We start from the raw sequence: 25435 nt of genomic DNA, 5'->3' as shown, positions 1-25435 counted from the left end.
TGTTGAAGCAAAAGCATAGCCTTTTCTGTTGAATGAGGAGTTTCCTTGTTACCCATTCTTTGTCAATTTTTTTTTGTTTTGTTTTCACAAGTGTTGTAATGTTTTATATAGTAAAAGTTTTTTTCTACATGCACTTCAATTTCACAGCAAGAGTGACATAGGATACCTAAACACAGAAGAGAGCATTCATGCAAGATATCTAACTCCTTAATATAATAATGCATACAATTCAAAATGATTACACTATCTTTACATCTAGGGCTTTCTGCATGAGGTGGTGATTATGGAAAGCATGGCCCCTGGTATCAACATCTAAAAAGCAGCTACCACCTTCAATGTGTGTTCTCTTTTTGCGTTTTTTCTTCATTTTTCTTAATCACCTCTGCTGTTGTTGCTGCTTTTTAGCAAAACTGGTAAAAACAAAATTGTAATCATTAAACATAGCAGTCTGGCAATCAAGACGTTTAAAACGTTCAATCTTCTGGGGCGAAGAAAGCACTGCACTGCACGACATTTAGAACTCTGAGTTAGAAACAGGGTGGTCACAAATTTTCCTGGCTTGAAGACTTCCACCACTTTCCTAATCAGGTCATCATAGGAGGTCTGACTTAAGTTTGTTTCAAAGCTAACATAAGAAAATTCTGGTTCTGGAGTGATGTGAATAGTCCAATAAGTTCCATCTGATTTCATTCCATTCATTGAATACCCACAAGGATTGAACAGTGTGGCATCAATGACAGAACCTGGTATCAGGTCACAAATTCCACTCTCACGAGTGACATCCTTTGCAGTAACACTATCTTTCATGTAGAACTGGTCCATAACTGCTGGGTCAAGCTCACTCATCAGAATTTCCAGGGTTTGATCTGGCTGACTGATTACCCGACTCTCTGGGAAATCCAAAGTATATAAGTACCAACAGTCAGAATTCATGTGTCCCATACAATATGCTGCTCCATTTGGGAAAATTGCATTAAGAAACTATTTCTTCCTGGAAATTCCGGTGTGGGTACCCTTGGTGAGAAGGCTTCATGAAATTCTTACGAGAATAAAAGAAGCTTTGAATTGAGTCAAACCCACTGTAGTCCCTAGCAAGTTTCAACAGGGGAACCAGTGCTTTCAGCAAGAGGGTGGTACCACATGTCTTCAAAATGAAACGTCTCTTGGAGACAAACATGCTACTCTCACTGAGTACATAAGCTTCCTGCTTGTCAGTTTTTGTCACACTTATGATTGAACATTGCACATCCTTCAAAAGTATGTCCCATTCGGATCTTGGAATGGTGCGAAGATCTCCAGATCCTTGGTTTGCGTCGGCTTGCTGCCGGGAGAACCAAACCTCCAGCAGCTTCTCGGTTCCTTCGAAAAAATGTGCAGCTTCCATCACCGTGAGACAAGCGAACAACCAACAACCAAAGAAAATCAACTAAATTAAATCTTTTTTTTTTTTCTCTCCCGCTGCTGCTGCCGCCGCCACCGCTGCGGATTGTTCCAGCTGTGTTACTTAAAAGTTCAGGTTCCCATATGATCATATCAATAGATGCAGAGAAAGCATTTGACAAGATCCAACATCCTTTCATGATGAAAACCCTCGCCAAAATGGGGTTTGGAGGAACTTTCCTTAAGATAGTCGAAGCCATCTATCACAAGCCTACGGCAAGCATTATCCTCAACGGGGAAAAACTAAGGGCCTTTCCTCTGAGATCGGGCACAAGACAAGGATTCTCACTCTCACCACTCCTCTTCAATATAGTACTGGAAGTACTTGCGATAGCTATTAGACAAGAAAAAGAGATTAAGGGCATCCAGATAGGAAAGGAAGAAATCAAACTCTCACTATTTGCAGACGACATGATACTATATCTAGAGAAGCCTAAAACCTCTACTAAGAAACTCTTAGAAACAATAGATTTATACAGTAAAGTTGCAGGCTACAAAATCAATACCCAAAAATCCATGGCCTTCATATATGCAAACAATGAGGCAGAGGAAAGGGACATGAAAAAAGCAATCCCATTCACAATCGTGCCCCAGAAAATCAAGTACCTCGGAATCAGCTTAACCAAGGAAGTAAAAGACCTTTACAAAGAAAACTACAAAACGCTACTCCATGAAATCAAAGAGGACATGAGGAAATGGAAACATATACCCTGCTCGTGGATAGGGAGAATCAATGTTGTCAAAATGGCAATACTCCCTAAAGCATTATACAGATTCAATGCGATCCCTATAAGTATACCCATGACATTCTTCAAAGAAATGGATCAAGCAATCCTAAATTTCATATGGAATAACAAACGTCCAAGGATAGCTAAAACAATTCTTGGGAAAAAGATGATGGGAGGCATCACCCTCCCCAACCTCAATCTTTACTACAAAGCAGTAACAATTAAAACAGCATGGTACTGGAACAAAGGCAGAGCCGTAGACCAATGGAACAGGGTGGAATATCCCTACACACAACCCCAAATGTATGATCATCTAATCTTTGATAAGGGAGCAAGAGATGTGAAGTGGAGCAAGGAAAGCCTCTTTAACAAATGCTGCTGGCACAACTGGACAACCACATGCAAAAAAATGGGTTTAGACCTTGACCTGACACCATGCACAAAAGTCAGATCAAAATGGATTAAAGACCTCAACATTAGACCACAAACCATAAGGTACATTGAAGACAAGGTCGGCGAAACCCTCCACGATATTGAAGATAAAGGTATCTTCAAAGGTGACACGGAACTAAGCAATCTAGTAAAAACAGAGATCAACAAATGGGACTACATTAAACTAAAAAGCTTCTGCACCGCAAGAGATACAGTGACCAGAATCCAAAGACTATCCACAGAATGGGAAAGGATATTTACACAATACCCATCAGATAAGGGGTTGATACCAATGGTATATAAAGCACTGGTTGAACTCTACAAGAAGAAAACATCCAACCCCATCAAAAAATGGGGCGAAGAAATGAACAGAAACTTTACCAAGGAAGAAATACGAATGGCCAAAAGGCACATGAAAAAGTGCTCTGCATCACTAATCATCAGAGAGATGCAGATCAAAACAACCATGAGATACCACCTCACACCACAGAGACTAGCACACATCCAAAAGAACAAAAGCAACCGCTGTTGGAGAGGATGTGGGGAGAAAGGGACCCTTCTTCACTGCTGGTGGGAATGCCGACTGGTTCAGCCCTTCTGGAAAACAATTTGGACGATTCTCAAAAAATTAGATATTGAATTCCCATTTGACCCAGCAATACCACTGCTGGGAATATATCCCAGAGAGGCAAAAAAGTACAATCGAAACAACATCTGCACATGTATTTTCATCACAGCACTGTTTACAATAGCCAGAATCTGGAAAAAACTCGAATGCCCCAAAACGGATGACTGGTTGAGGAAACTTTGGTACATCTATACAATGGAATACTATGCAGCTGTTAGAAAAAAGGAAGTCAAGAATTTTGTAGTTAAGTGGATGGGCATGAAAAGTTTCATGCTGAGTGAAATGAGTCAGAAAGAGAGAGACAGACATAGAAAGACTGCACTCATCTATGGTATATAGAATATCAGAGTGGGAGACTAATGCCCAAGAACTGTAGAAATAAGTACCAGGAGGTTGACCCCATGGCTTCGAGGCTGGCCTCACGTTCCGGGGAAAGGTCAACTCAGAGAAGCGATCACCAACTACATTGTAGTCGAAGGCCATGTGGGGGAAGGGAGTTGCGGGCTGAATGAGGGCTAGAGACTGAGCACAGCGGCCACTCAACACCTTTATTGCAAACCACAACAGCTAATTAGAGAGAGAAAACAGAAGGGAATGCCCTGCCACAGTGGCAGGGTGGGGTGGGGGGGAGATGGGATTGGGGAGGGTGGGAGGGACGCTGGGTTTACGGGTGGTGGAGAATGGGCACTGGTGAAGGAATGGGTTCCCGAACTTTGTATGAGGGAAGTATAAGCACAAAAGTGTATAAATCTGTAACTGTACCCTCACGGTGATTCTCTAATTAAAAATAAATAAATTATTAAAAAAAAAAAGTTCAGGTTCCTTTTTTTTCCCTTTTTCTTTTTTTTTTTTTGCTATAATTTTATATTAACTTTTTTTTAGAAAAAAAGGACTAATAAAATTTCCCCGGCTTTTTTCGTGAGTGTGTTTGTGAGCGAAAGTTGAACGAGTCTGTTGGAAAGAGGCAGATTAGAGTTCAGTCTCTTGTAGTCCGCTGTTTCCCCGTTAAAGAGAGCAGAGCGAGCGCTAGCTAATGTCGCCGGCCATACTGTGGAAGCCTCTAATCATCTGTTGAAGCAAAAGCATAGCCTTGTCTGTTGAATGAGGAGTTTCCTTGTTACCCATTCTTTGTCAATTTTAACCCAAATGAGAGAATTAATAGTTTCCTGAGCCTGTGCACCTTCCTGAAAATGCCTTTTAGCTTCTGTATAGGGCTCTCTATGGGATAAATTTTAAAAGTTTAAAGAAAATAATGTCAAGGACAAGGAATCAAGCGGGAGCAAAACCTCCCTCCCTTTTTTTTTCCCAACTGTGCCCGAGTCATAGGTCCAGGAAGAAATCTGATATGAGTAATAAAAACAAGTTCAGAATAATTTTGTAAAAGAGCCTTTAGCTGCTGAAGCAATTATTGAACTATAGCATTTGGGGCATTTAGAGAAGCAGTCTTATATCAGGGAAGAGACCAACCACATACACTGAGTCTGAGACAAGGCCAATATGGCGAGTTACAGCCTGCATTAGAAGCAATTTCTCGATATCAGAAGTAACATAACCGTACACACACACAAGCAGATGTATCCTGGTGACAATGCCTTTCATCCCTCACTAGATTCAATGTCTGTAATCTGTAATGGTGGAGTGAGTGAGGCGTCTCTGTGCCTCCCGGGTCAAAAAACAATTGCCAAGTGGGAGAATATTCATGTATCCACTGGCCTTAAAGCCCTTTCCCCAGAGGTGGCATCTCATGAACTAGAAGTAGAAGCTCACGTCTGCAAAAATAAAGCTGTACCAGCCTGAATCTTTGAATAACTTTCCTTGGAAATGGCACATCACCATAGGTCCTGAGAAAAAGTCTGAAAGTCGGTAGTCCAGACTGAGATCCTGTCTTGATCTTGGGAATCAAGACTAGAAACTAGGAAAGACTTTCCCCGCCTCTGACCTAACCAAGGGCTCTCAAAGTTCTGCTCAGTTTGCCAGAGCAAATTCATTAATATACATAACTCTTTGGATCCAAAGTTCCTCACTTTTGTCCTGCCTCAAAACCTGATGCCCCTTTAGGTGTAGAACTCAGCTCTCCACGTCCCATACATTAAAGAGCTCCTTGTTCCCTGAATTCAACCACTTGTCTGTGAGCCTCTAGATACTCACGGACATGAGCAAAAATAGGTGACTTGCTATTTTGGGTCATGCCCTTTCCCTTCACCTACTAACATCTCATAAATCAGTTTAATCCCTGAAAATTTTCACCCAGAATGGCCTAGGTCATAAAGTTTTGCCTTGGCCTTATCACTGAACCACATCCTCCATAGCATGGATTGAGAAGGACTTAAGCACATTTTAATGACCATGAGAAAACCTTAGGCACCCAATAAGCATTTTTACTCCAGCCTGTAAGATACGCCTTACCACACAGAGATGTAGGTCTGTATGAGGCACAGGCCTTTTTGAAATGACTAAGTGAATCCATTATTAACCCCTCCTCAAGCTGCACTGGGAAAAGGAGATGGAGCTCATGTGGTTTGGGTGAAAGGTCTCAGCCATAAGCTTCTATCCAGAGTGTGTCCCGGATTGTGGCTGAGGACCAGTAGCTCTGTGAGAAGCCTTCTCTAACAAGCCGGTCTCAGACTCAGAATCCGTGGCAGTGGCAGCTGGCTCATCATCCACATCCCTTTCATCTGATGCACTGGAAATGGAGTCATACAGAAGAGATGGGGATCTCTCCGGCTTGACATCAATAGGAAATATTAATTCACCAACATAAGAAATTTTACAGGGGCTGGAGAGATAGCACAGCGGGTAGGGCGTTTGCCTTGCACGCGGCCGACCCGGGTTCAAATCCCAGCATCCCATATGGTCCCCTGAGCACGGCCAGGGGTAATTCCTGAGTGCAGAGCCAGGAGTAACCCCTGTACATGGCCAGGTGTGACCCAAAAAGAAAAAAAAAAAAAAATTTTACTTTGAGAGTGTGTTTCCACTGGAAATGAATTGAGCTTCTTTCGGGGAGTGGGTATGGGAGTAGCCGAGCATTGAGCATTGGGCTTCTGGGTCTCGGGCCCCACCCCATGCTTAAGAGCAGGGAGTCATGCGGGGCAGGATGCTTTGTGGCTCGGCCTCAATTACTCTTATGCCACAAAAATGTAAATGGGCATGAAATATATCAGAGAGCTGGTACAGGAGTGAGAGGGGAAAAGAAGGCCTCAGACAAGCTGACAAAGGGCGGCAGAGAGAAAGGATCAAGAGTCTCTGTGCTGTACCGCTGCCTAGGCCTCCACCCGCTGCTCAGAAAAGCAGACACACAACTTCACCATCTGAGTCCTTCCTCCCCCACACCCAGCCCTGTACCACTGGCCTTTAGAGAGACTCTCCTATCCCAGTTGCAACTGGGAGTTGGAGGAGGTGTTTCCTGACACTTAGGAGCACGTGAAAGCTAAGGATCAGTTTCCCCAAAGTGTCACAGCCTGAAATGCTCTGTGATCTGCCTCATGGAGATTTCTTGTTAAATCTGCAATGATCTGAGCCATCTCTATGTCCATAAACAGAGTGCTGGTGTCAGGGAATCCCGCAGAGTGCAGCAGGTAGCTCTCAAATACTATCATGACCTAATCTCCCTTCATGTGGAATTTTATGGGCCTCTTGGAAAAATCCTCAAGAACGCAACCAAGTACCTGAGCAAGTCTTGTAAAGTTGAGTGAGAATATGGGTTTTCTTGAAACTGTCCAAAGAGCTGTCCGCTTGGTGCTATCCCTCCGCTCTTCTGCTGCTCATGATTGCATGAATTTCCCTCTTAAAGAGAAATAGATGAGCATTGACTATACTTCTTAATCCATGAGTCCCATTTGCTTTTGTCACACACTTTTAATTTGGAGAGTAAGATTTAAGAATGACTCAAGCAATTTATAGTAATGCAAATCTTGGCTCCACAAGCAGATCAATAGTCTCCATAAGACCTAGGGCAAACACAGAGACAGTTAGTAAGAGTCATTATCTAATTGGGAAGTAACTGCTTGGACACCAGCTTTCCAACTGACCTTAACTGCCTATTCTCTTGGCCTGGAAAGGGCAATAATCAACAGTCCTTGAAACTGCAGCCAAGGGCAGCTCTTTGTAGCATCCTGCCTCAGAGAAAGGATTGCCTAACTAGAGCTTTCCAATTTCATTTTCTCCTGTTTGGCCAGATGCCAAAAAAGAAGCACAAAACGATTTATGGTATTTCTTTTTGGCAAGGTTGAGAAAACCCTTCAATATCTCCATGTTTGTATTCCAACCGCATCTATTCCATTATGATAATCATGAGCATGTGTAACCACGACTACGGAATCCAGCTCCTTTGCACAAAGCAGCTGGAATCACAGAAACTGGTAGCACTTAGTGGGCAGAGTGGAGTTGAGCCTGTGTAAAAGACAAGTGAGTTCAAGTCAAGAAGAAAACTGGGATAGTGCTTTCCCAGCCTGAAGGGCTGGACCTTACTGGATCCTGCCCCAGTACTGAAGGGAAAGCATCTACCAGCACAGGAGGTAGATGGGGAGCTCTGAGGAGGTGACTGCACAGGACAGTTGGACAAAAGCCTGTCTTGTGGCATGGCTGGGTGGTCCCTGTGCTAGTCTGTCAGCCAGCATGGGGGAGGAACAGGTGGAGCCCAGATTTAACCTTTCTACACATGGGTACATGAGAGGGATTCAGTCTGTCAATCCCTCTAACTCGCTGCATCTTATTTCAGGGGACTTGCCCCATTTTCATCACTGGCTCTTGCTCAGGTCCAGGTAACAGGACCCATAGCCATTATTTACTATTCTCTCTTTTGTCTTCTGTCATTTCTGTTGCCTTCTGTCTTTCCTGCCTTTCCACACAGCTGGACTCTTATTTCTTCCATAACGGTTTTGTCCTTTGGTTTGTCCATTGAGCCATTGTTCAATCATCGTCAACCCAAATCAATCCAGACTCCCTTTCAAGGACTGGAAAGGTTTCATCTTTAATGTCCTTTGAAAGCTTTCCAACAGATCTAGACCCTAGTCATAAAATAACTCCCACTCAGAGGTTGATTGTTCACACAAAACTGGCAATTGCAAGAACTAAGTACTCACTGGGTTGTATCCTCAGGAAAACAATGTTTGTCCCAAACGAGGGCCATAAAAATAACGTGTGTGTGTGTGTGTGTGTTTGTATGTGTGTTTACCATAAAAGTCTCCAACATTTATTTTTGGTTGGTTTATTTGGGGGGCTACACCCAGTGATGCTCAGGGATTACTCCTCACTCTGCACTTAGGAATCACTCCTGGCAGTGCTCTAGGGACCATTTGGGACGCTGAGGATTAAACTTGGGTTGGCCACATGCAAGACAAATTCCCTACATACTGTGCTATCACTCCAGCCCTTTAACGTTTTTTATGATAATATATATATATATGATAATAATATGATAACATGTGTCTGGCAAGCTATCCGTGGCATATTCAATATGCCAAAAACAGTAACAAGTCTCACGATGGAGATGTTACTGGTGCATGCTCGAGCAAATGGATGAGCAACAGGATGACAGTGATACAAAGATGTTTGAATTGCACGGCAGAGTCTGGCAAGCTCTCTGTGGTGTATTCAATACGCCAAATCAGTAACAATGATGGGTCTCATTCCCCATATCCTGAATGAGCCTTCAATGAGGCACCACTGGGAAGAATGAGTAAAGAGAGGCTGCTAAAATCTCAGGGCTAGGATGAATGGAGACGTTACTGGTGCCCGCTCGAGCAAATCAATGATCGATGGGATTACAGTGATACAGTGATCTTTGAATTATCAATAGTGATATCCAATTTATAAAACTTTAAGATACCTAAGGAAATCTGTTTCAAGACTGAGTAGGAAATGTGTGGACCATTCCTGAAAATATTTAAATAACTAAATTCTCAAGTACATAGAGCTATCAATGCTTAAATGCCACAATGTTATAGTAAACTTAATCCTTGAAAGTATTCTTATTTTTTCGTCATTAATTATACCTAAATGTTGAACACATATGGCAATGATCTAGTATTTAATTCTCATATCACTCTATGAGATGGTTTTCATTACTATTGTTAAAAACACCATTTTTGTTATTATTGCTGTCAGGAAGAAGTGAAAATGTGAGTAATTGTTTGTTAAGGATAAGAGTTCAGACATGACTTGGTGGCTGTGACTTTTGCCTGAAAGATGGGAGACCATAAGGTCCATCCCAGGAGCTGCCTGTGTGCAACATGTATGATCTTACATAGTACCCCCGGGCCAGGCTGTCTTCACTGGGACCCTCTCGGAGGGGGGGGCAGGTTGAGTTTCCCTCCCCACCCCACGCAGAGCCCCAGCAGCTGAAAACCTCCAGAACCCAGCCTCAGCCATGCTCAAGACCACTCTCCACATGCTTGGATGAGCCTCACCCATGAAGGAACGGACAGAGGAACCCAGGTATGCCAGACCCGTGGCTGAGATCTCCAAGCCTGCTCAGATCAGGACTGGGCCTCCTCCACCCAGATCCCCAGTTTTCCAGTAGCTAGGCAGCCACACCCACAAACTGCCCCACCGCCGTGCTATGTAATCTCATCAACAGCCATGACCCAGAGACTATAAAATGAAGCTCCTGTTAGAGAGCAGAATCTTCTGCCCCCGTGCCAGGCTGTCTTCCTGGAGATTGGGAGCACCTGTAAGTGTGATTAGAGGCTGCTCCGAAAGCCTCCATCTCTCTAAGAGCCTGGCAAACTACCGAGGGTATCCCGCCCACATGGCAGAGCCTGGCCATGGCATATTCGATATGCCAAAAACAGTAACAATAATAGGCCTCATTCCCCTGACCCTGAATGGGATAAGGACGAATGGAGACATTACTGGTGCCCACTTGAGCAAATCGATGAACAACAGGATAGGATGACAAGTGATACAAATGATACAAGTGATGATCCTAGCAGCTCTGCTCTCTGTGATCTCTGGTGTTGCAAGTGATTTCCTGTGGCAATGCAGTCGTGGGTGCAGAACTTCAACAAAAAGGGTGCACCCCTTGGGAGCACCACAGCTAAGAATGTGAGCGAACATCCTGGCCAAGAGTAAAACCTCAGCAAACACTTTAGTCCACACCACAGCTAAAGGGTGCAACTGCAGCTCCAGCAAACACTGCACTGTGTCAAAAACATCAGCTCAGTCTGTGCACAGCCACTGGTCTTCAAACAGCTTCCACAAGGGATGGGAAGGAGGAAAAAAAGTAAGATAGACTGAATTGCAGGGTTATAAATATAAACAAGGTGAAGCATATGCCACTTGGATAATTTTTATTTCTATCCAACGGCACACCCCCAAAGGTATGCCATCATCTGGCTCGTCCCTGCCCAAATATTAAGGATTTTAGCAATTTAATAATTTCTTGAGAGAAAATGAGATCTTATTGTGGCTATTTTCATTACCTTTAAGTTCCCCATTTTTAAATGGCTTAGATTTGTAATTATTGTAAACTTTTTGGGAGAGTCAACAACATAAATACTAAATGAATAGATTAAGTGTTCTACTTGTGTGCACTTGGCCACATTCAAAATTTTTAAATTTTATTTTGTTTAAATTTTTTTTAAACACTCATCATCACTTATTATTAGAAAATTCCAAATCAAGACGACAATGAAATATCATCATGTACCATTGAAAATGGCACATATGGGCTGGAGCAATAGCACAGCGGGTAGGGCGTTTGCCTTGCATGCGGCCGACCCGGGTTCGATTCCCAGCATTCCATATGGTCCCCTGAGCACCGCCAGGGGTGCACCGCCTGAGTGCAGAGCCAGAGTAACCTCTGTGCATTGCCGGGTGTGACCCAAAAAGCAAAAAAAAAAAAAAGAAAATGGCACATATAAAAAATATTGACAGCAATCTGTTGGAGGGGGTGTGGTGAAAAGGAACTCTCATCTACTCTGGTGGGACTGTTGTCTGGTCCATCCGAGCCCTGCTCCCCAGATCCATGACGAAATCCCTGACGAGCTGTACGCCAAGAGGCAACAACCAAAGGATATAGTGGTCTCCAGGTTGCAAACCCCAGGGCACCCTTAGAAGGAGGACAGGCTAATTCCTGTCCTGCCAAGGCAATCCCCCCCTGCCCCCGCAACCACACTCACAACCCATATCCTCTGCTACACCAAGGGCCCAACTCTACCTCCTCATGAATCATTTTGGTCCCACACAATCAAATCTCCAAGGAGATGCAAGCCAAATTGCCACAAACAGTGAATCTTATTTTTTATCTTAAAAAGGAAATAAAGGTTCTCTGCTCCTCTGTATTCAACAGGTGACATTCTGAGTGAACAGATTTGGCACTACTGAGTACCTGATCACCAGGGCTGCCTTTAACCCTGGAAATTGTGGTAATCAGTGACCCCTCCATTGACCTCAACTGTGTAAAAACACAAAAAAGAAGAGAGACCACCAGAGCTCTATCTCTCCCCCTGCCCCCGTTCGGTAGTCTCACGCCGCTTCCCCACCCCGGGGGAGGTTGATGGCGATGATGAGGCAGGTGAAGGAAGGAAGAAGGCCAAACTGGTTGCTCAATCAGTTTATTTCGTTCTCTCTCTCTGCTTCTCTCCCGGTTCTCGATCTCTCTCTGGATCTTCCTCTATCCCCCTTTCTGCCCCGCTCGCTCTCACTTCTTTCACCTTGTGCTCTATTTATGTGTGTGCCACTGTGCTCTCTGTGTCTGTCTCTCTGTCTCTATGCGTCTGTCTCTCTGCATCTGTCTCTCTGCCTCTGCTTCTGTCTTCCCATGTGTCTTCTGTGTCTTCTTCCTCTGTCTTCTTCTTCTGCCTCTCTGTCTCTTCTATCTCTTGTCTTCTTCATCTGTCTCCCTCTTCTGTTTCCTTCTTCCTCTGTCTCCCTTGTCTTCTTTCTCCCCTCCCCAGTGCCCCCCAGTCTCAGTTTATATAGCAAATTACATAGGGCGGTAGCACAAAGGTGGGTTTAACATCAACAAATTAACAAAGAAGGGTAAGACCATTTCTCAAGGAGATTAACAAAATCTCATCTAAGGAAATCTCATCTAAGGAGATCCACTCAAGGGTGGGGGTCCAAACAAGGGTGTATCTGGGTGTGAGCTAGTAATTACTTAAATAGTTATAGTAAATCTACTTCTAATATTTCTAACAATGTTATTCTGCATGAGCACGGTAAGAGATATAAAGTTTGGTTTTTCCTGAGGACATTCACTATATAATCCAGACCACAGTCCTCAGGCCAGGTTAGTCTCCCTAACCCCAGCAGGATCCTAATCTCATTACTTTTGGATCATGACAGCATTGTCCATGATCATGCCCTCAACTTATAGTTGAGTATTGTGTCACTTTGGCCTGGCCCATTTCAGATGCCAGGGTAGCACATAACTCACCGCTTGCCCTGGATCCGTCCTGTCCCTCGTCGGGACCCTGTTTTTGAGGTGTTAGGAACTAAGGGCAACTGAGTTGATAAAGCAGATGCTCAGGAGTAAATATTATTGGAGTCAATCAACTCCCAAGTTACAAGCACAATATTATCTTCCTGTATCCATACAGAAAGGGCATTGCTTTAAAGTAAACTATGTTCCCTAAGGCAAGGGTAAAAGGACAAACCCCATGTTATCCTACACTCAACTACATAGTCAACCTGTTCCAGTAGGTTTTTATCCACTCCAAGGTCAATGGCACAATCAACACCAAGAATGGAAAGCTTGTCAATGGAAAGCTCGTTTCCATCTTTCAGGAGCAAGAACCCGCCAACATCAAATGGGGCGATGCTGGTGCGAATATGTCCACTGGGGTCTTCACTTCCACAGAAAAGGCTGGAGCTCACTCCAAGGGCAGTGCAAAAAATATCATCATCTCTGCCACTTCTTCTGATCCCGCCCATGTTTGTGATGGGCATGAAGCATAAGAAGAGTGAGAACTCCCTAGAGATTGTCAGCAAGGCCTCCTGCACCCCCAATTCTTATCCTTTCTCTCCCCTGCTCCCATCCTATGTCATCCATGACAGCTTTGATACTGTGGAGGGTCTTGTCACAGTCCACAAGACTAGACCCACTGGGAAGCTATAAGAGCACCTTTCAAGGGGCAGCCCAGAACGTCATCCCTGCTGCCACTGATACTGCCAATGCTGTGGAAAAGCGTGTCCCCAACCTGGATGGAAAGCTGACTGGTGTGGTGTCCTGTGTCCCTGGTCCCAACATGTCAGTTGTGGATCTGACCTGCCTTCCGGAGAAAGCTGGCAAATACAACAACATTAAGAAGGGGTGAAGCAGGCCTTACTACCCGACTCCTGACCCTTTCCCCGCCCCAGGGCTTCCTGGGCTACACTGAGGAGCAGATTGTCTCCTGCGACTTTAGCAGTGATAACCTCTCCTCCACCTTCCATGCTGGGGTGAATATTGTCCTCAACAGCCTCTTCATCAAGCTCCTTTTCTGGATGAGGAGTTTGGCTACAGCAACAGGGCAGTGAACCTGATGTCCTTAGAGGCCTCCAGGTGTACGAATCCCCAGGCACCAGCAGCCTAGAGGCAGAGCCAGGCCCGCAGAGGCTTGGGGGGGTCCCTCCCTCACTCACTCAGCACAGGGGGGGGTCCCTCCCTCACTCACTCAGCACACAAGGAACCTTCTGAGCTCAACAGTTTCCATCCCAGGCCCCTGAAGGAGGAAAGAAGCTTAGAAAACCCTGCCCTGTCACGTAACACCACTGCAACCAGTACTCCAGTTTTTTTAAAAAAAAAAAAAACGAAGGAAATAAAAAGTCAGAAAAGGGGAAAGCTAAAAATACCAGTTCTTCTACTACTTCTATGGTGTGTTCTAGAAGCAAAAGCAGCTTATTTATCCCCGAGATACAGAACATAGGGACTCTGTTCCTCTTCTCTGCAGCAGCCGAGGAGCTGAGAAAGACAGGCTCACGTGACAGGAAGCATGTGGGTGCAAGTGAGCATGTGTGTGTGTGTGTGTGTGTGTGTGCGCGCGTGCAAGTGCTTGTTTGTGTGTGTGTGTGCGCGTGCAAGTGCTTGTTTGTGTGTGTGCGTGTGTGTGTCTGTGTGTGTCTGTGTCTGTGTTCTGTGTGTGTGTGTGTGTGTGTGTGTGTGTGTGTGTAAATGAGGTTGAGCCCACTCTACCTTTTCACCTTTTTTCTTGCATAAACTCAAATAATTGACAACAGTCATGCTCTGGCATGTTGGAAATTTCCTGCTCCCTAATGAATGTATGGTTATGAGCCTGCAAATTCCAATACCTTTGCTCATGTGTCAGATAATTAGGTGCAACAGAGGGGCCCACACCTTTTGCAATGCCTGTCACACTGCATCAAAAGGTTGCATCAAACAGGATGACGGGTGTTGCAAGAGGCAGAGACCACAAACTGTTTGCCACCATTGCTGGACACCATTAAACCTTACTATGGCCTTTTCTGGAATACAGTATCTGACACATTGCAGGAGGGCAGTGCTTTCTGGGAAGATACAGCAAGGACTAAAAGGCACAGCAGATAAGAGTGGGGAGAGGTCAGTTTAGCAATTTAAATTCTCAAGTGCCAGGCATGTTGTTTTTCATTCAGCTCTAACCAAAGTAGCTAAAAGGAATTTAGAAGCAGCAGAATATAAGATATACCCTGAGGTAAACAAATGAATAAAAGCAGCCTTCCTGCTTCCGTGGGTCTTTGAAGCGGAGATCCTGTCAAAGAATTCTGCTCTGACAACAGTGCAGGTTTGGAAAACTTGTATCTGTCCAACGATGCTCTAGAGAAGGGGCTCAACTTTACAGCAACGGTGTTCAGATGTAAGGAATATTCATTTCCCATAACTGCTGTAAATAAATGACCCCACTGAATGACTTAAAACAACACACAAATATTATCCAGCTGTTCTAGATGTCTGAGGTGTGAAGTGGGTTAAAGTCAAACTGTCAGCAGACTCAGTTCTTTCCGGGGTTTCTAGGAAAGAATCCTTTACTGTCTTTCCCCATTTCCAAAAATTGCTGACAACCCCTGAGGTCTGAGCTAACTCCTCCATCTTTAAAAACCAGCAGCACGAGGCTGAATCTTGCATAGCTGTGACTCTATTAGTTCCTCTTCTGTCTCTCTCTGAAAGAGGACCCTCATATTCACCTGGGGCACACCCTCATCATCCAGGAGAACCATGTCCCTCGGGTGCAGCTGACTTGCATCCTTCATGTTATCTGCAACCTTAAGTTACAGAGCACATCCTCGGTTTCCAGGAATTAGGATACATACCTTTTAGGGAAAGGCTCCTACGCAGTATGTGTGTGTGAAAATGAGGTTGAACCCATTCTCCGGTTGCAGGAGGAAACACCAGAGACGTTAGTCTTCTGACTCTGAATCTCACAGCAACCTTCAGAGTTACCTACAAAGTAAGAAATTAGAGGTGTTGAGGATACAGTTTTCCCAGGGATATGCAAGCAGTAAGAGAAAGAGCTGGAGCACAAACCATATATTCGTCTTTAAGTTCAAACTTATCCTCCACACCACACTGCCTCTTGTCTGGGAATTAAGGCATAAATAGGAAAGAGGCTGGGTCATTCTGTGGATGCATGGCACTGCCTTGGACATGCTTACTAAGCACATGTGCAGAAAGATGATTGGTACCCAACGCTCTTGTTGACATACACTGTTCTCTGATTGGCACTATACTGCCTGCACCAATATTCTTGCCAATTATTGGACAAAAGCTACATGCCACTGCTAAGGAAAGCTTGGCAACCTGGTGCCTTTGTTTTGCTCAACTATAGTTCACTGTACTGCATTGCACACAGAGAGGAGAGAACTACCTGCACTGTAAATAAACGTCATGGCTGAATTGCTTGTAGCTCCCAGTTCACCTCTGATCCGAAAAGCCCTCACTGCCAGGGCACAATACGCCAAGGTGCTCCTGCCTCTTCACAAAGCAGCCTGACCCTTATACTGAATCCCTACATCACGGTGTGTCCGCAGGTCGTTGAAGCAGAAATCCCAGAGCAATTCTCTTTTCTTCGTGAATCTCGGGGCTGAGGATCAGTCGGGACACCTGGGCCTTGACTTCTGGCACCATGACCTCTGCAAGACTATGGAAAATTAGCTAATGCTTTTAGGTTCTTGGCCTTCTCACCCGCAAAACCAGAGATTTGGAACAGAGATCATCTAGCAAACCTTCCTGCACTAAATTTTTTTTTCTTTTTGGGTCACACCCGGCAATGCACAGGGTGACTCCTGGGTCATGCACTCAGGAATTACTCCTGGCGGTGCTCAGGGGACCATATGGGATGCTGGGAATTGGACCCAGGTTGGCGAGTGCAAGGCAAATGCCCTACCCTCTGTGCTATCGCTCTAGTTCCCCCCACCCCCGCACTAAAATTCTAAAGTTAAATACTTTGGTGAGTGAAATGATCATGCTTCTGAAGAGTGCCACTCCATGCATGTTTAGGGATTACTCTAGAACCTCAAACTTTCTGTTTCTTAATCTGTTTCTGTTCAGGCTGCTGCCACAAAATAGCACAGACTAGCTAGCTTATAACCACAGAAATTCATTTCTCATAGTTATGGAGACTGAGAAGTCCAAGACAAAGTTGCCAGCAAGGACATTCTCAGGCCCTCCTTCTGTTCATGGTTAGAGCTGCTGGCTGTGAGTATGAGAGAAGAATTAGGCATCTTTCTGGAACACCAACTCTATTCATGACCTGGCACCTTCCAAAGCCTCCACCTCTTAACATCATTAACTTTGGGGGTTGGGATTTTAACACACTAGATTTGGAAGGTGGGGTGTGGTGGTGGAGGTGGGCAGACAAATATGTAGCTGAGAATAGCACTTATGACCGAAAGAGGAGCTTGACTCGAAGTGCTCACCAACCACATAAGGAAGCATGCTGAAAGGAAGCAGAGTGGGTTTATTTTTCACAGCTTTGGTGATAAAGAGAGCAATGTGACTTCCTGGCACAATCTTCTGATCTCATTGCAGATCATTGCTGGTAGTTCTCGTTGCTACCAGCATTGTCAATCAGCATTTGACATCTACGCCCTTGCCATATGACTTATTTCATCACATTACTGACATCAGGCTTGGACATGGATTTTTTTCCCCTGGCTAACGGAATGGGAGCAGATGATTCAACAGTGTGACTCAGTGCCTCAACAGATGTGTTCAAAGCTGTCGCATGGTGTACCCATTCATAATTTTGTTTCTTCAGTCATAAGAATAGCAGGTCATAGGTAAGCTAATTTTTTTTTCAGTCTTGATTCCAGATGAAGAGTAAACTGTGGCCAACTCCAGCTGACATATGCTATGAGAAGGAAATAAACCTTTATTATCTTATACCTCTAAAAGTTGGGCTTTGTTAGTGCAAATTCACCTAACAAAAGCTGACCTGTACATATTGTATTCTTTATAAGAGGATACAGACTTTTCTAATTTTGTTTTAAATATAATGTGATTCAGAAAGTAACAAGCCAAAGTGTTTTTTCTTTTTGTCTCTAGCTTGTTCTATAAATTTTGGAATGTTGACATTTTGTATCTTTTATCTTACTCCCATTTCTGTCTCTTTGTGTGTTGTTGCTTTTGTTGTGATGTCCCCAGGGATTGCTCTATGTGGTTGCATCACTCAAATTAACACACTTGTGGTGCCAGGAATCCCAATGAATCTGGGGATCCTCACACTTGTAAGGAAGATGTACATACGATCAATGAATCACATCCCTGAGCTGTCTGCCTTAAGTTTTTCAGAGAATTGATTGAATCAACGGTACTGACATTTATAGTCTTATGGGGGAAATTTTTTTTGGAAATCAATATATGCAAATGTTGAAAAAAATATTCTATTATGTGATAGGTTTTTAGGTACAAAATGGTTTTACTTCATTTAACTCCAAGATAACAACAAGTTACTTCTGCACTCTAATATTTACTTTCCTATTTATTGCCATTATAACAGGTCTGTTCTCTGTATGATTGTCACTGTCACTGTCATCCCCTTGCTCATAGATTTGCTTGAGCAGGCCCCAGTAACGTCTCCATTGTGAGACTTATTACTGGTTTTGGCATATTGAATACGCCACAGGTAGCTTGCCAGGCTCTGCGGTGAGGGCTAGATACTCTTGGTAGCTTGCCGGGCTCTCTGAGGGGGGCAGAGGAATCGAACCCGGGTCAGCTGCATGCAAGCAAGCGCCCTGCCCGCTATGCTTTCATTCTCTGTATGATTAGTATTCTTTATAGATAACTATACATATTCTCAGTTCATCTAATCTTTCATTTTTGTTGGTAATATTCTGAAGTTTCACCATAACATGTTCCATATAGATTTGGTTTTATTTATTATATTTTTGGGAATTTAGCACAACAGGTAAGGCATTTGCCTTGCACGCGGCTGACCTGAGTTTGATTCCTCCGTCCCTCTCAGAGAGCCCGGCAAGCTACCGAGAATATCCTGCCTGCACGGCACAGCCTGGCAAGCTATCCGTGGCAAATTTGATATGCCCAAAACAGTAACAACAAGTCTCATAATGGAGACATTACTGGTGCCCGCTCAAGCAAATCGATGAACAACAGGACAACAGTGCTAGAGTCCAGTTTGTTTCTCTGCAAGTTGTTTATCTCTCTAGAAAATTGTTTTATGCAGGAGAGGGGGGTGGGCGGGTGGCTGGTCTTGGACCACACCTAGCTGTGATCAGGGCTTACTCCTGGTTCCATGTTCACGGATCACTGGCCATGCTCAGGAGACCATAATGTACTGCTGAGGGTTAGATCTGGACAGGCTGCATGCTCAGCAAATCCCTTACCCACTGGACTGTAGCTCCAGCCCAACTATTTCCCACTGATTTTCTAACTAGCCTCCGTTCCATTCTCTGTTTTCCTTCTAGTAGAACTTTCTAGAAGTACTGGAGATGTAGTTCATTAGAATAGCACTTGCCTTTCATGTATAAGGCTCTGAGTGTTACTCTCAACACCAACCACCCCCCACAAAAAATCAAAAGTAGTTTTTAAAGATATGTTAGATGTGGCAGAGAGTCTCTTGCCCCCTTGCCTGGCTGTCTTCCCCGGTGCTGTGTAATCCCACCAACGGCCAACATCCAGAGACTATAAAACTGAGCTCCCAGAAGTGACATCTTATAGCCTAGTTCTCCCTCTGGGAGAACCTGGCAAGCTACCGAAAGTTTCCTGCCCACATGGGAGAGCCTCACATTCTCTCCATGGTGCATTCACATGTCAAAACCAGTAACAATGTTGGATTTCATTCCCTGACCCTGAAAAAGCCTTAAATGCAGCACCACTGGAAAGGATGAATAAAGACAGGCTTCTAAAATCTCAGGGCTCAGATGAATGGAGATGTTACTGATACCACTCGAGAAATTTGACGATCAATGAGATGATGATGATGATGATGATGATGGTGATGGTGATGATGATGCTAAATGTATCACTGTATCACTATTATCCCATTGCTCATCAATTTGCTCGAGTGGGCACCAGTAAAGTCTTCATTGTGAGACTTGTTGTTACTGTTTTTGGCATACCAAATACGCCATGAGTAGCTTGCCAGGCTCTGCAGTGTGGGCAGGATACTCTCAGTAGCTTGCCAGGCTCTCCAAGAGGGGTGGAGGAATTGAACCTGGGTCATCCGCGTGCAAAGCAAACCCCCTATCTGTTATGCTATCACTCCAGGCCCCCATTATGCTAGATGTAGAATTTTTTAAAGGAAACTATTCTTTTAAAATTATGATTGTTTTGGGGCTGGAGCGATAGCACAGCGGGTAGGGCGTTTGCCTTGCACGCGGCCGACCCGGGTTATAATCCCAGCATCCCATATGGTCCCTTGAGCAATGCCAGGGGTGATTCCTGAGTGAAGAGCCAGGAGTAACCCCTGTGCATCACCGGGTGTGACCCAAAAACCAAAAAAAATAAAATACAATAAAATAAAATTATGATTGTTTTCCCTATTCCCTCCCTATTGTTGCTCTTGCAGTGAGTGGGGGTCTCATCACTTGGTGTGATGCTCACCATAGTGGGGCTCACATGTTTTTAGCTGTGATGTCCGCACAGGTTAGCTGTGGACCTCACACACACCTGGCTATGACTGCTGGAGATCACAGGCTGCTGGAGATCACCCTAACCCAAAAGGGTTCCTGACAACAGAGCCTCCAGGACCACCCTGGTTACACGTGGGTGGTGCTAAGGATTGAACTCAAAGCTTCACATTTGTCAGATGGGTGCTTTGCCACGGAGCTCTCCCCATTAAAAAAAAATTTTTTTTATTGAATCATTGTGAGATACATTGTGAGATACAGTACAGATTGACATACTTTCCTGTTTACCTTTCAGTCATACAATGATCGAGTACCTATCCCTCCACCAGTGCATATTCTCCACCACCAGTGTTCCCAGTATCCCTATCACTCCCCCCTCCACGCCCCCTGTTTCTGTGGCAGGTGCATTCCCTTTTAATATCTCTCTCTCTCTCTCTCTCTCTCTCTCTCTCTCTCTTTGGGGTGTTATAGTTCTCAGTATGGGTGCTAAGCAGCCATCATGTTTGGTCCATAGTCTACTTTCAGTGTGCATCTGCTTTCCCCATTATTAACTTCATTTAATCCTCCATGCCTTGACCTCCTTATTTATATTTCTAACTTTGATTTTGTTATCCTGCATTTGAGGCTATTTTCTCAAACTTATCTTCTAGTTTTTCAGCTGTCTCTTATATGCTGTCTAATTTAATACATTCATTGATATTTCCCATCTTTTATTTCTTAAATTACATTTGATTCTTGTAAAGTAAGAACATTTGCATAGTAGCTAGCTTTCATTCTGATTTCTAAGTTTCTTCAAGATAAGCTAAAAAATATTGAGTCATTTGAATGTGATTATTTTAGAGTATCTTTCCAATTATTCTGTTATTTTAGATTCTCTGCATCCTAACCTCTAGTTGATTAATGTTAATTCCCTGTCATGATGGATACTTTCCTCTTTGGGCCATGGTTTAAAACAAATTATACTCATCTTCAATGGGGATTGTTTTTTCCATCCTTACTTCCAGAATTCAAGGAGCTTTGGTATATGAAAAACTTGCATTTTACTAGACTTGAGAGCTTCCAAGGCTCTGATCAGTTTGCATGTTTATTCTGATCAGTTTGCATGTTTATTTCTTGGCTTAAATTTTACAGTCCTTACAAGCAGGGCACATTCAGACATCTGGTCTATCAGTGGCACATTCTCAGGGTTTCTAATTTTTCATGAGTAATTTTTTAAACTCATGTACTTATGGATATGACTACATTTCTCACAATAACCTCAAGCAAGTGGAAAAATATTTACTAATGTGCACTGAATTTTTCCTACCTTTTATTTATTTATTTATTTATTTATTTGCTATCTCTAGATAAAATTCAGATCTAATTGAATTTGGAGTTTGAAAAGTTAAAAGCTATTGCATAAATGTTGATGTCCCATGCTCCCTTTACAGTTCAGAAGTTTTATTAAAACCAAACTTTTCTGCAAACCAGAGAGATAGTACAGAGGTATGTAGCTGACCCCTGTTCAATTCTTGGCAGTGAGGATTTAATCCTTGGTCCCCTGAGCACGGCCAGGAGTTATCCCTGAATACTGGGCCAGGAGAAAAACCCCAAGCAAGCACCAGTCTGTTTGGCAAAAAGAGACAAGCAAACAAACCAACCTAAAAGCGGAAGAAAAATTTCCTAAACTCATAGTTTGGTACCTCAGAAACATCATGAGGAAAGAGATTACCAGAGACATCCTCTGGTGGTTTTATGTGTCAGGCAGACTCAGCAGGTTTCTTTTCCCAGAGTTTCCCAGAACTCAGCAGGTTCCCAGGAGGCATGTTCGGAAGCAGGATGAGCTTGTGGCAGCAGCCCTGGTTCCTCTCTTAAGACCCAGGGCTTCACACAATATGGAAAAAACCAGAGTGTCCAGAAACAGATGACTGGTTAAAGAAACGCTGGTATATCTACACAATGGAATACTATGTAGCTGTCAGGAAACATGAAGTCATGAAATTTGCATATAAGTGGATCAACATGGAAAGTATCATGCTGAGTGAAATGAGTCAGAAAGAAAGAGACAGACATAGAAAGATCACACTCATATGTGGAATATAAAGTAGCTGAGAGGTACAAGCTTACAATGATGCAATTTCTGGCAGATATTTCTCTGGACTTAGTTACTAAAGTACTACAATACAGAAATCCAAACGCGTGTGGCTGCTAGTGTGGCCTCTAGACCTCATATCTTTTCATTTTCAGCAATGGAAAACAAATGATCAAATGCTTTCTTTTCAGCAGGTCGACTTTAGGGGGGAGAAACTCCAAATCAATAATAGTGAGTTTTTTGTTGAAAATATTGAATGTAATCAAAGTAAAGTGAAAGTACAGTGAAATTTACCAGTTACACATGCAGGGGTGGGGGGCTTGGGGAGGTGGGGGGTAGGGAGGCGGTATACTGTGATTCTTGATGGTGGAATATGTGCACTGGTGAAGGGATGGGTGTTTGAGCATTGTATAACTGAGACTTAAACCTGAAAGCTTTGTAACTTTCCACATGGTGATTCAATAAAAGAATAAATTAAAAAAAAAAGACCCAGGGCTTCAGTCCTGTAGCAGCTCCAGCATATTTTTGAAGTTCACTGTCTGGGACAGCAGTGGGGACCACAGCTCCTTGGTGCCTGTTCGTGGGATCTCCTCCTAGGCATGCCAATATCCTGGAACGGCAACAGAGGTGTGTTTGCTTTCTCACAGAGGTGCAGCCAGAAGGTGGGAAAGGAAGCTGCACTCGGAGCTCCAGAGCACTCACCATCTCTTGCCTGCAGACGTGAGTGTGGCAGAGGTTTCCAGAACTATGAAGTGCAGAAAGCTATGGCGAGTAGACTTCCTCAACAGGCACTGTGGCCTTTGGTCAAGAAACACAGTCAATTCAAGGGAGCCTCCTCACAAAAGCAAACAGACAGGCAGTGGTAACAGATACCTCCAACTTCCTCTCTCAGGTTCCCTTCAGAGGTTCCTGATTGTCCAAACCCACAAGCCCAACCAGGAGGCCAGAAGGCAGGGGAAGTGCTGACAAGGGCCTTGTTTATTTGGCCTACACAAACCCCTAACAGTAGGATTGGGATTTTTTTTTCCAAGCTGACTGTGCCCTCGTGGGGGAGACAGCAAGGTAGAGTGAACCCAGAGGCACAAACGCAACATAGTGGCATGGCTCTTAGTCCTGTTCTCTAGACCAGAGACTGAGAACCTCTGCCTTGCAAGCAACTGGTCATGAGTTCAAATCTCTGGTGTCTTGCATGTGCTAAGCACAACCGTCGCAGGTCTGCTGGTCAAGTGTGTATAAATAACACACAAAAAACCACCACAACTAAAAAGATATGCAATTCTGGGTGAGCACTGCAACTAAAAATGTGTGAGCACCACAGCCAGGTGTGTGTGCAAGCCCCAGTCATTGCAACAACTATGACAACGACAACAAAATTCATAAAAAATAACTTCTGCTGTCATTATTTCTCATCACATCAATAACTAGTTCACCTGCAAGGGTGCAGAAGAGAGGTGTTAGGGAGTCAGTATAAATAATACTGTTCCTTCTGTGTGAGTAGATTTCTTCTCCCCCTCTCCTTGTCTGTGTGCTTCCACCCCTAACACACACAGCAGCTTCCTTTCATTTGCTTGGTCCTGTACTTAACCCACTGGATGTCTTTCTTCTTTCCAGAACATGATTCTGTCCTAGCATCCAACTCCACTGAAAATGTACTTGGCATTGCTTTCCCGACAACCTATGTTGTAAGTCACATTCACCAGCAATACAGTTAATCCCCTCTATCTCTAATCGAAAAGCATCACGATTGGATTATATCATTTGCTGGGTCCATTCTGGCCCTAAGAATCTGAAGGATCAGCACATCCTGGGAAACTGGACCAAGAAGGCTGGCAGAGCTGCCTGACCTGATAAGATGGAAAAACATTTCGCAAGGTTGAGTCTCTAGTGCCCTCTTGTGACCATTTGGCTACCCTGAGCTACGTTTCCTAAAATTCCCTTCAGGATAGGTGTTCAGTTAAGGTATTCAGTTAAGACTGATCAAATGCAGAAATGTGCACTCATTTCAAGCCATAATATACCTCATACCAGGCATAAAATTCTTTATTTTGGAATCTGTTTTATGCTTTTTAGGATAGTTGCCACTTCATAGAGCAACTCAGAGGTCGACTATCACTGGAAGCCCACTTCTGAAAACTCTGACTCTGAATTTACTCCAGAGTTCTCTTGTGCTCATCTTCAGGGTGAGATAAAGGAGGCTTAGGGACATGTGGGAAATAGTCCTATAACCTCAGTGGTGCTTTTAAGGGTGGTGTTTATGAACAAGCCCCAGACCTTTGGGTTCACTCCTGTCCCAGCTTCTCTTGGGCGATGCTGACATCTTGGAGCTGAGGTGGGATCGGATTCAGTCCTCACTCAGCTCGGTGAAGCCCTGGCTTTGTCTCTAGTGTGGCCTCCCAGACTCTCACTCCTATTCACTAGTCTCTCTACGAAGGCACATGCCCACAGACACATACCCACCCACAGACACTCACAGAAGGAAAGACCAGCCTACGCTGATCAAGGTTTCTTCATGTGTGGAGGGGGGAAGGGGACACCTAAGTGGCATCCAGGAGACCTGAAGACCTAATGCTTCTTGGCCAATCAGGCTATCAGTTCAGAGCAAGGGCCCAAGGACATGCCACTGCATGGTCCCTGTAGTGCTGGTGACTCTCTGACCAAGTGCCGGCAGCCTCTGGGATGCATCTGGCAGTGTTCAGCGGTGTCCAGGGCTGTACATGATGATGCTCAGGTGTCTATATGGTGCCAGAAATAGTATTTTTTCACAGCATAAAGGTTTTTTTCAACCAAAAGCAAGAGTTCAGAAAGCTAAGTTCAGAAAATTTTCTTTCCTTTTTCTTTTCATTTTAAAGCAATACATTTATTTAATTCTTCCCCAAATTACTTTTGTAAATTGAATCACCATGAGATAGAGCATTACAAAATTGCTTGTGATTGTGTTTCAGTCATACAATGTTCAATACCCATCCCTCCACCAGTGTAATTTCCCAGCATCAGTGCCCCCAGTTTCCCTCCTACCCTTCAAGCCACCCCGCACGCCCCCCACCCCAGTCTGCCTCTATGGCAGGCACCTCTCTTCTCTCACTCTCTCTCTCTTTCTCATTATAGGCATTATGGTCTGCAATACAAATGCTA

At 44.0% G+C, this 25435-nt stretch overlaps 1 protein-coding gene and 1 pseudogene across 1 annotated transcript; one reads left to right on the top strand and one right to left on the bottom strand.

Annotated features, from left to right (window-relative positions):
* Window positions 1-217: 217 nt before the first annotated feature.
* LOC101550059 (S-adenosylmethionine decarboxylase proenzyme 1-like) lies at window positions 218-1515 on the bottom strand. The gene is given in 3 exon segments (XM_055139821.1): window positions 218-505; window positions 508-982; window positions 984-1515. Coding segments are annotated over 3 exon segments (1005 nt in total). The 5' UTR covers window positions 1385-1515; the 3' UTR covers window positions 218-376.
* An 8691-nt stretch (window positions 1516-10206) lies between these two features.
* LOC101549801 (glyceraldehyde-3-phosphate dehydrogenase-like) lies at window positions 10207-13745 on the top strand (annotated as a pseudogene).
* Window positions 13746-25435: the final 11690 nt, after the last annotated feature.

The sequence above is a fragment of the Sorex araneus genome, chromosome 1 (assembly GCF_027595985.1).
Source record: "Sorex araneus isolate mSorAra2 chromosome 1, mSorAra2.pri, whole genome shotgun sequence".
NCBI classification, from domain to species: Eukaryota; Metazoa; Chordata; class Mammalia; order Eulipotyphla; family Soricidae; genus Sorex; species Sorex araneus.
The sequence above is the reverse complement of the archived record's forward strand: the minus strand, read 5'-3'. Positions and strand labels throughout refer to the sequence as shown.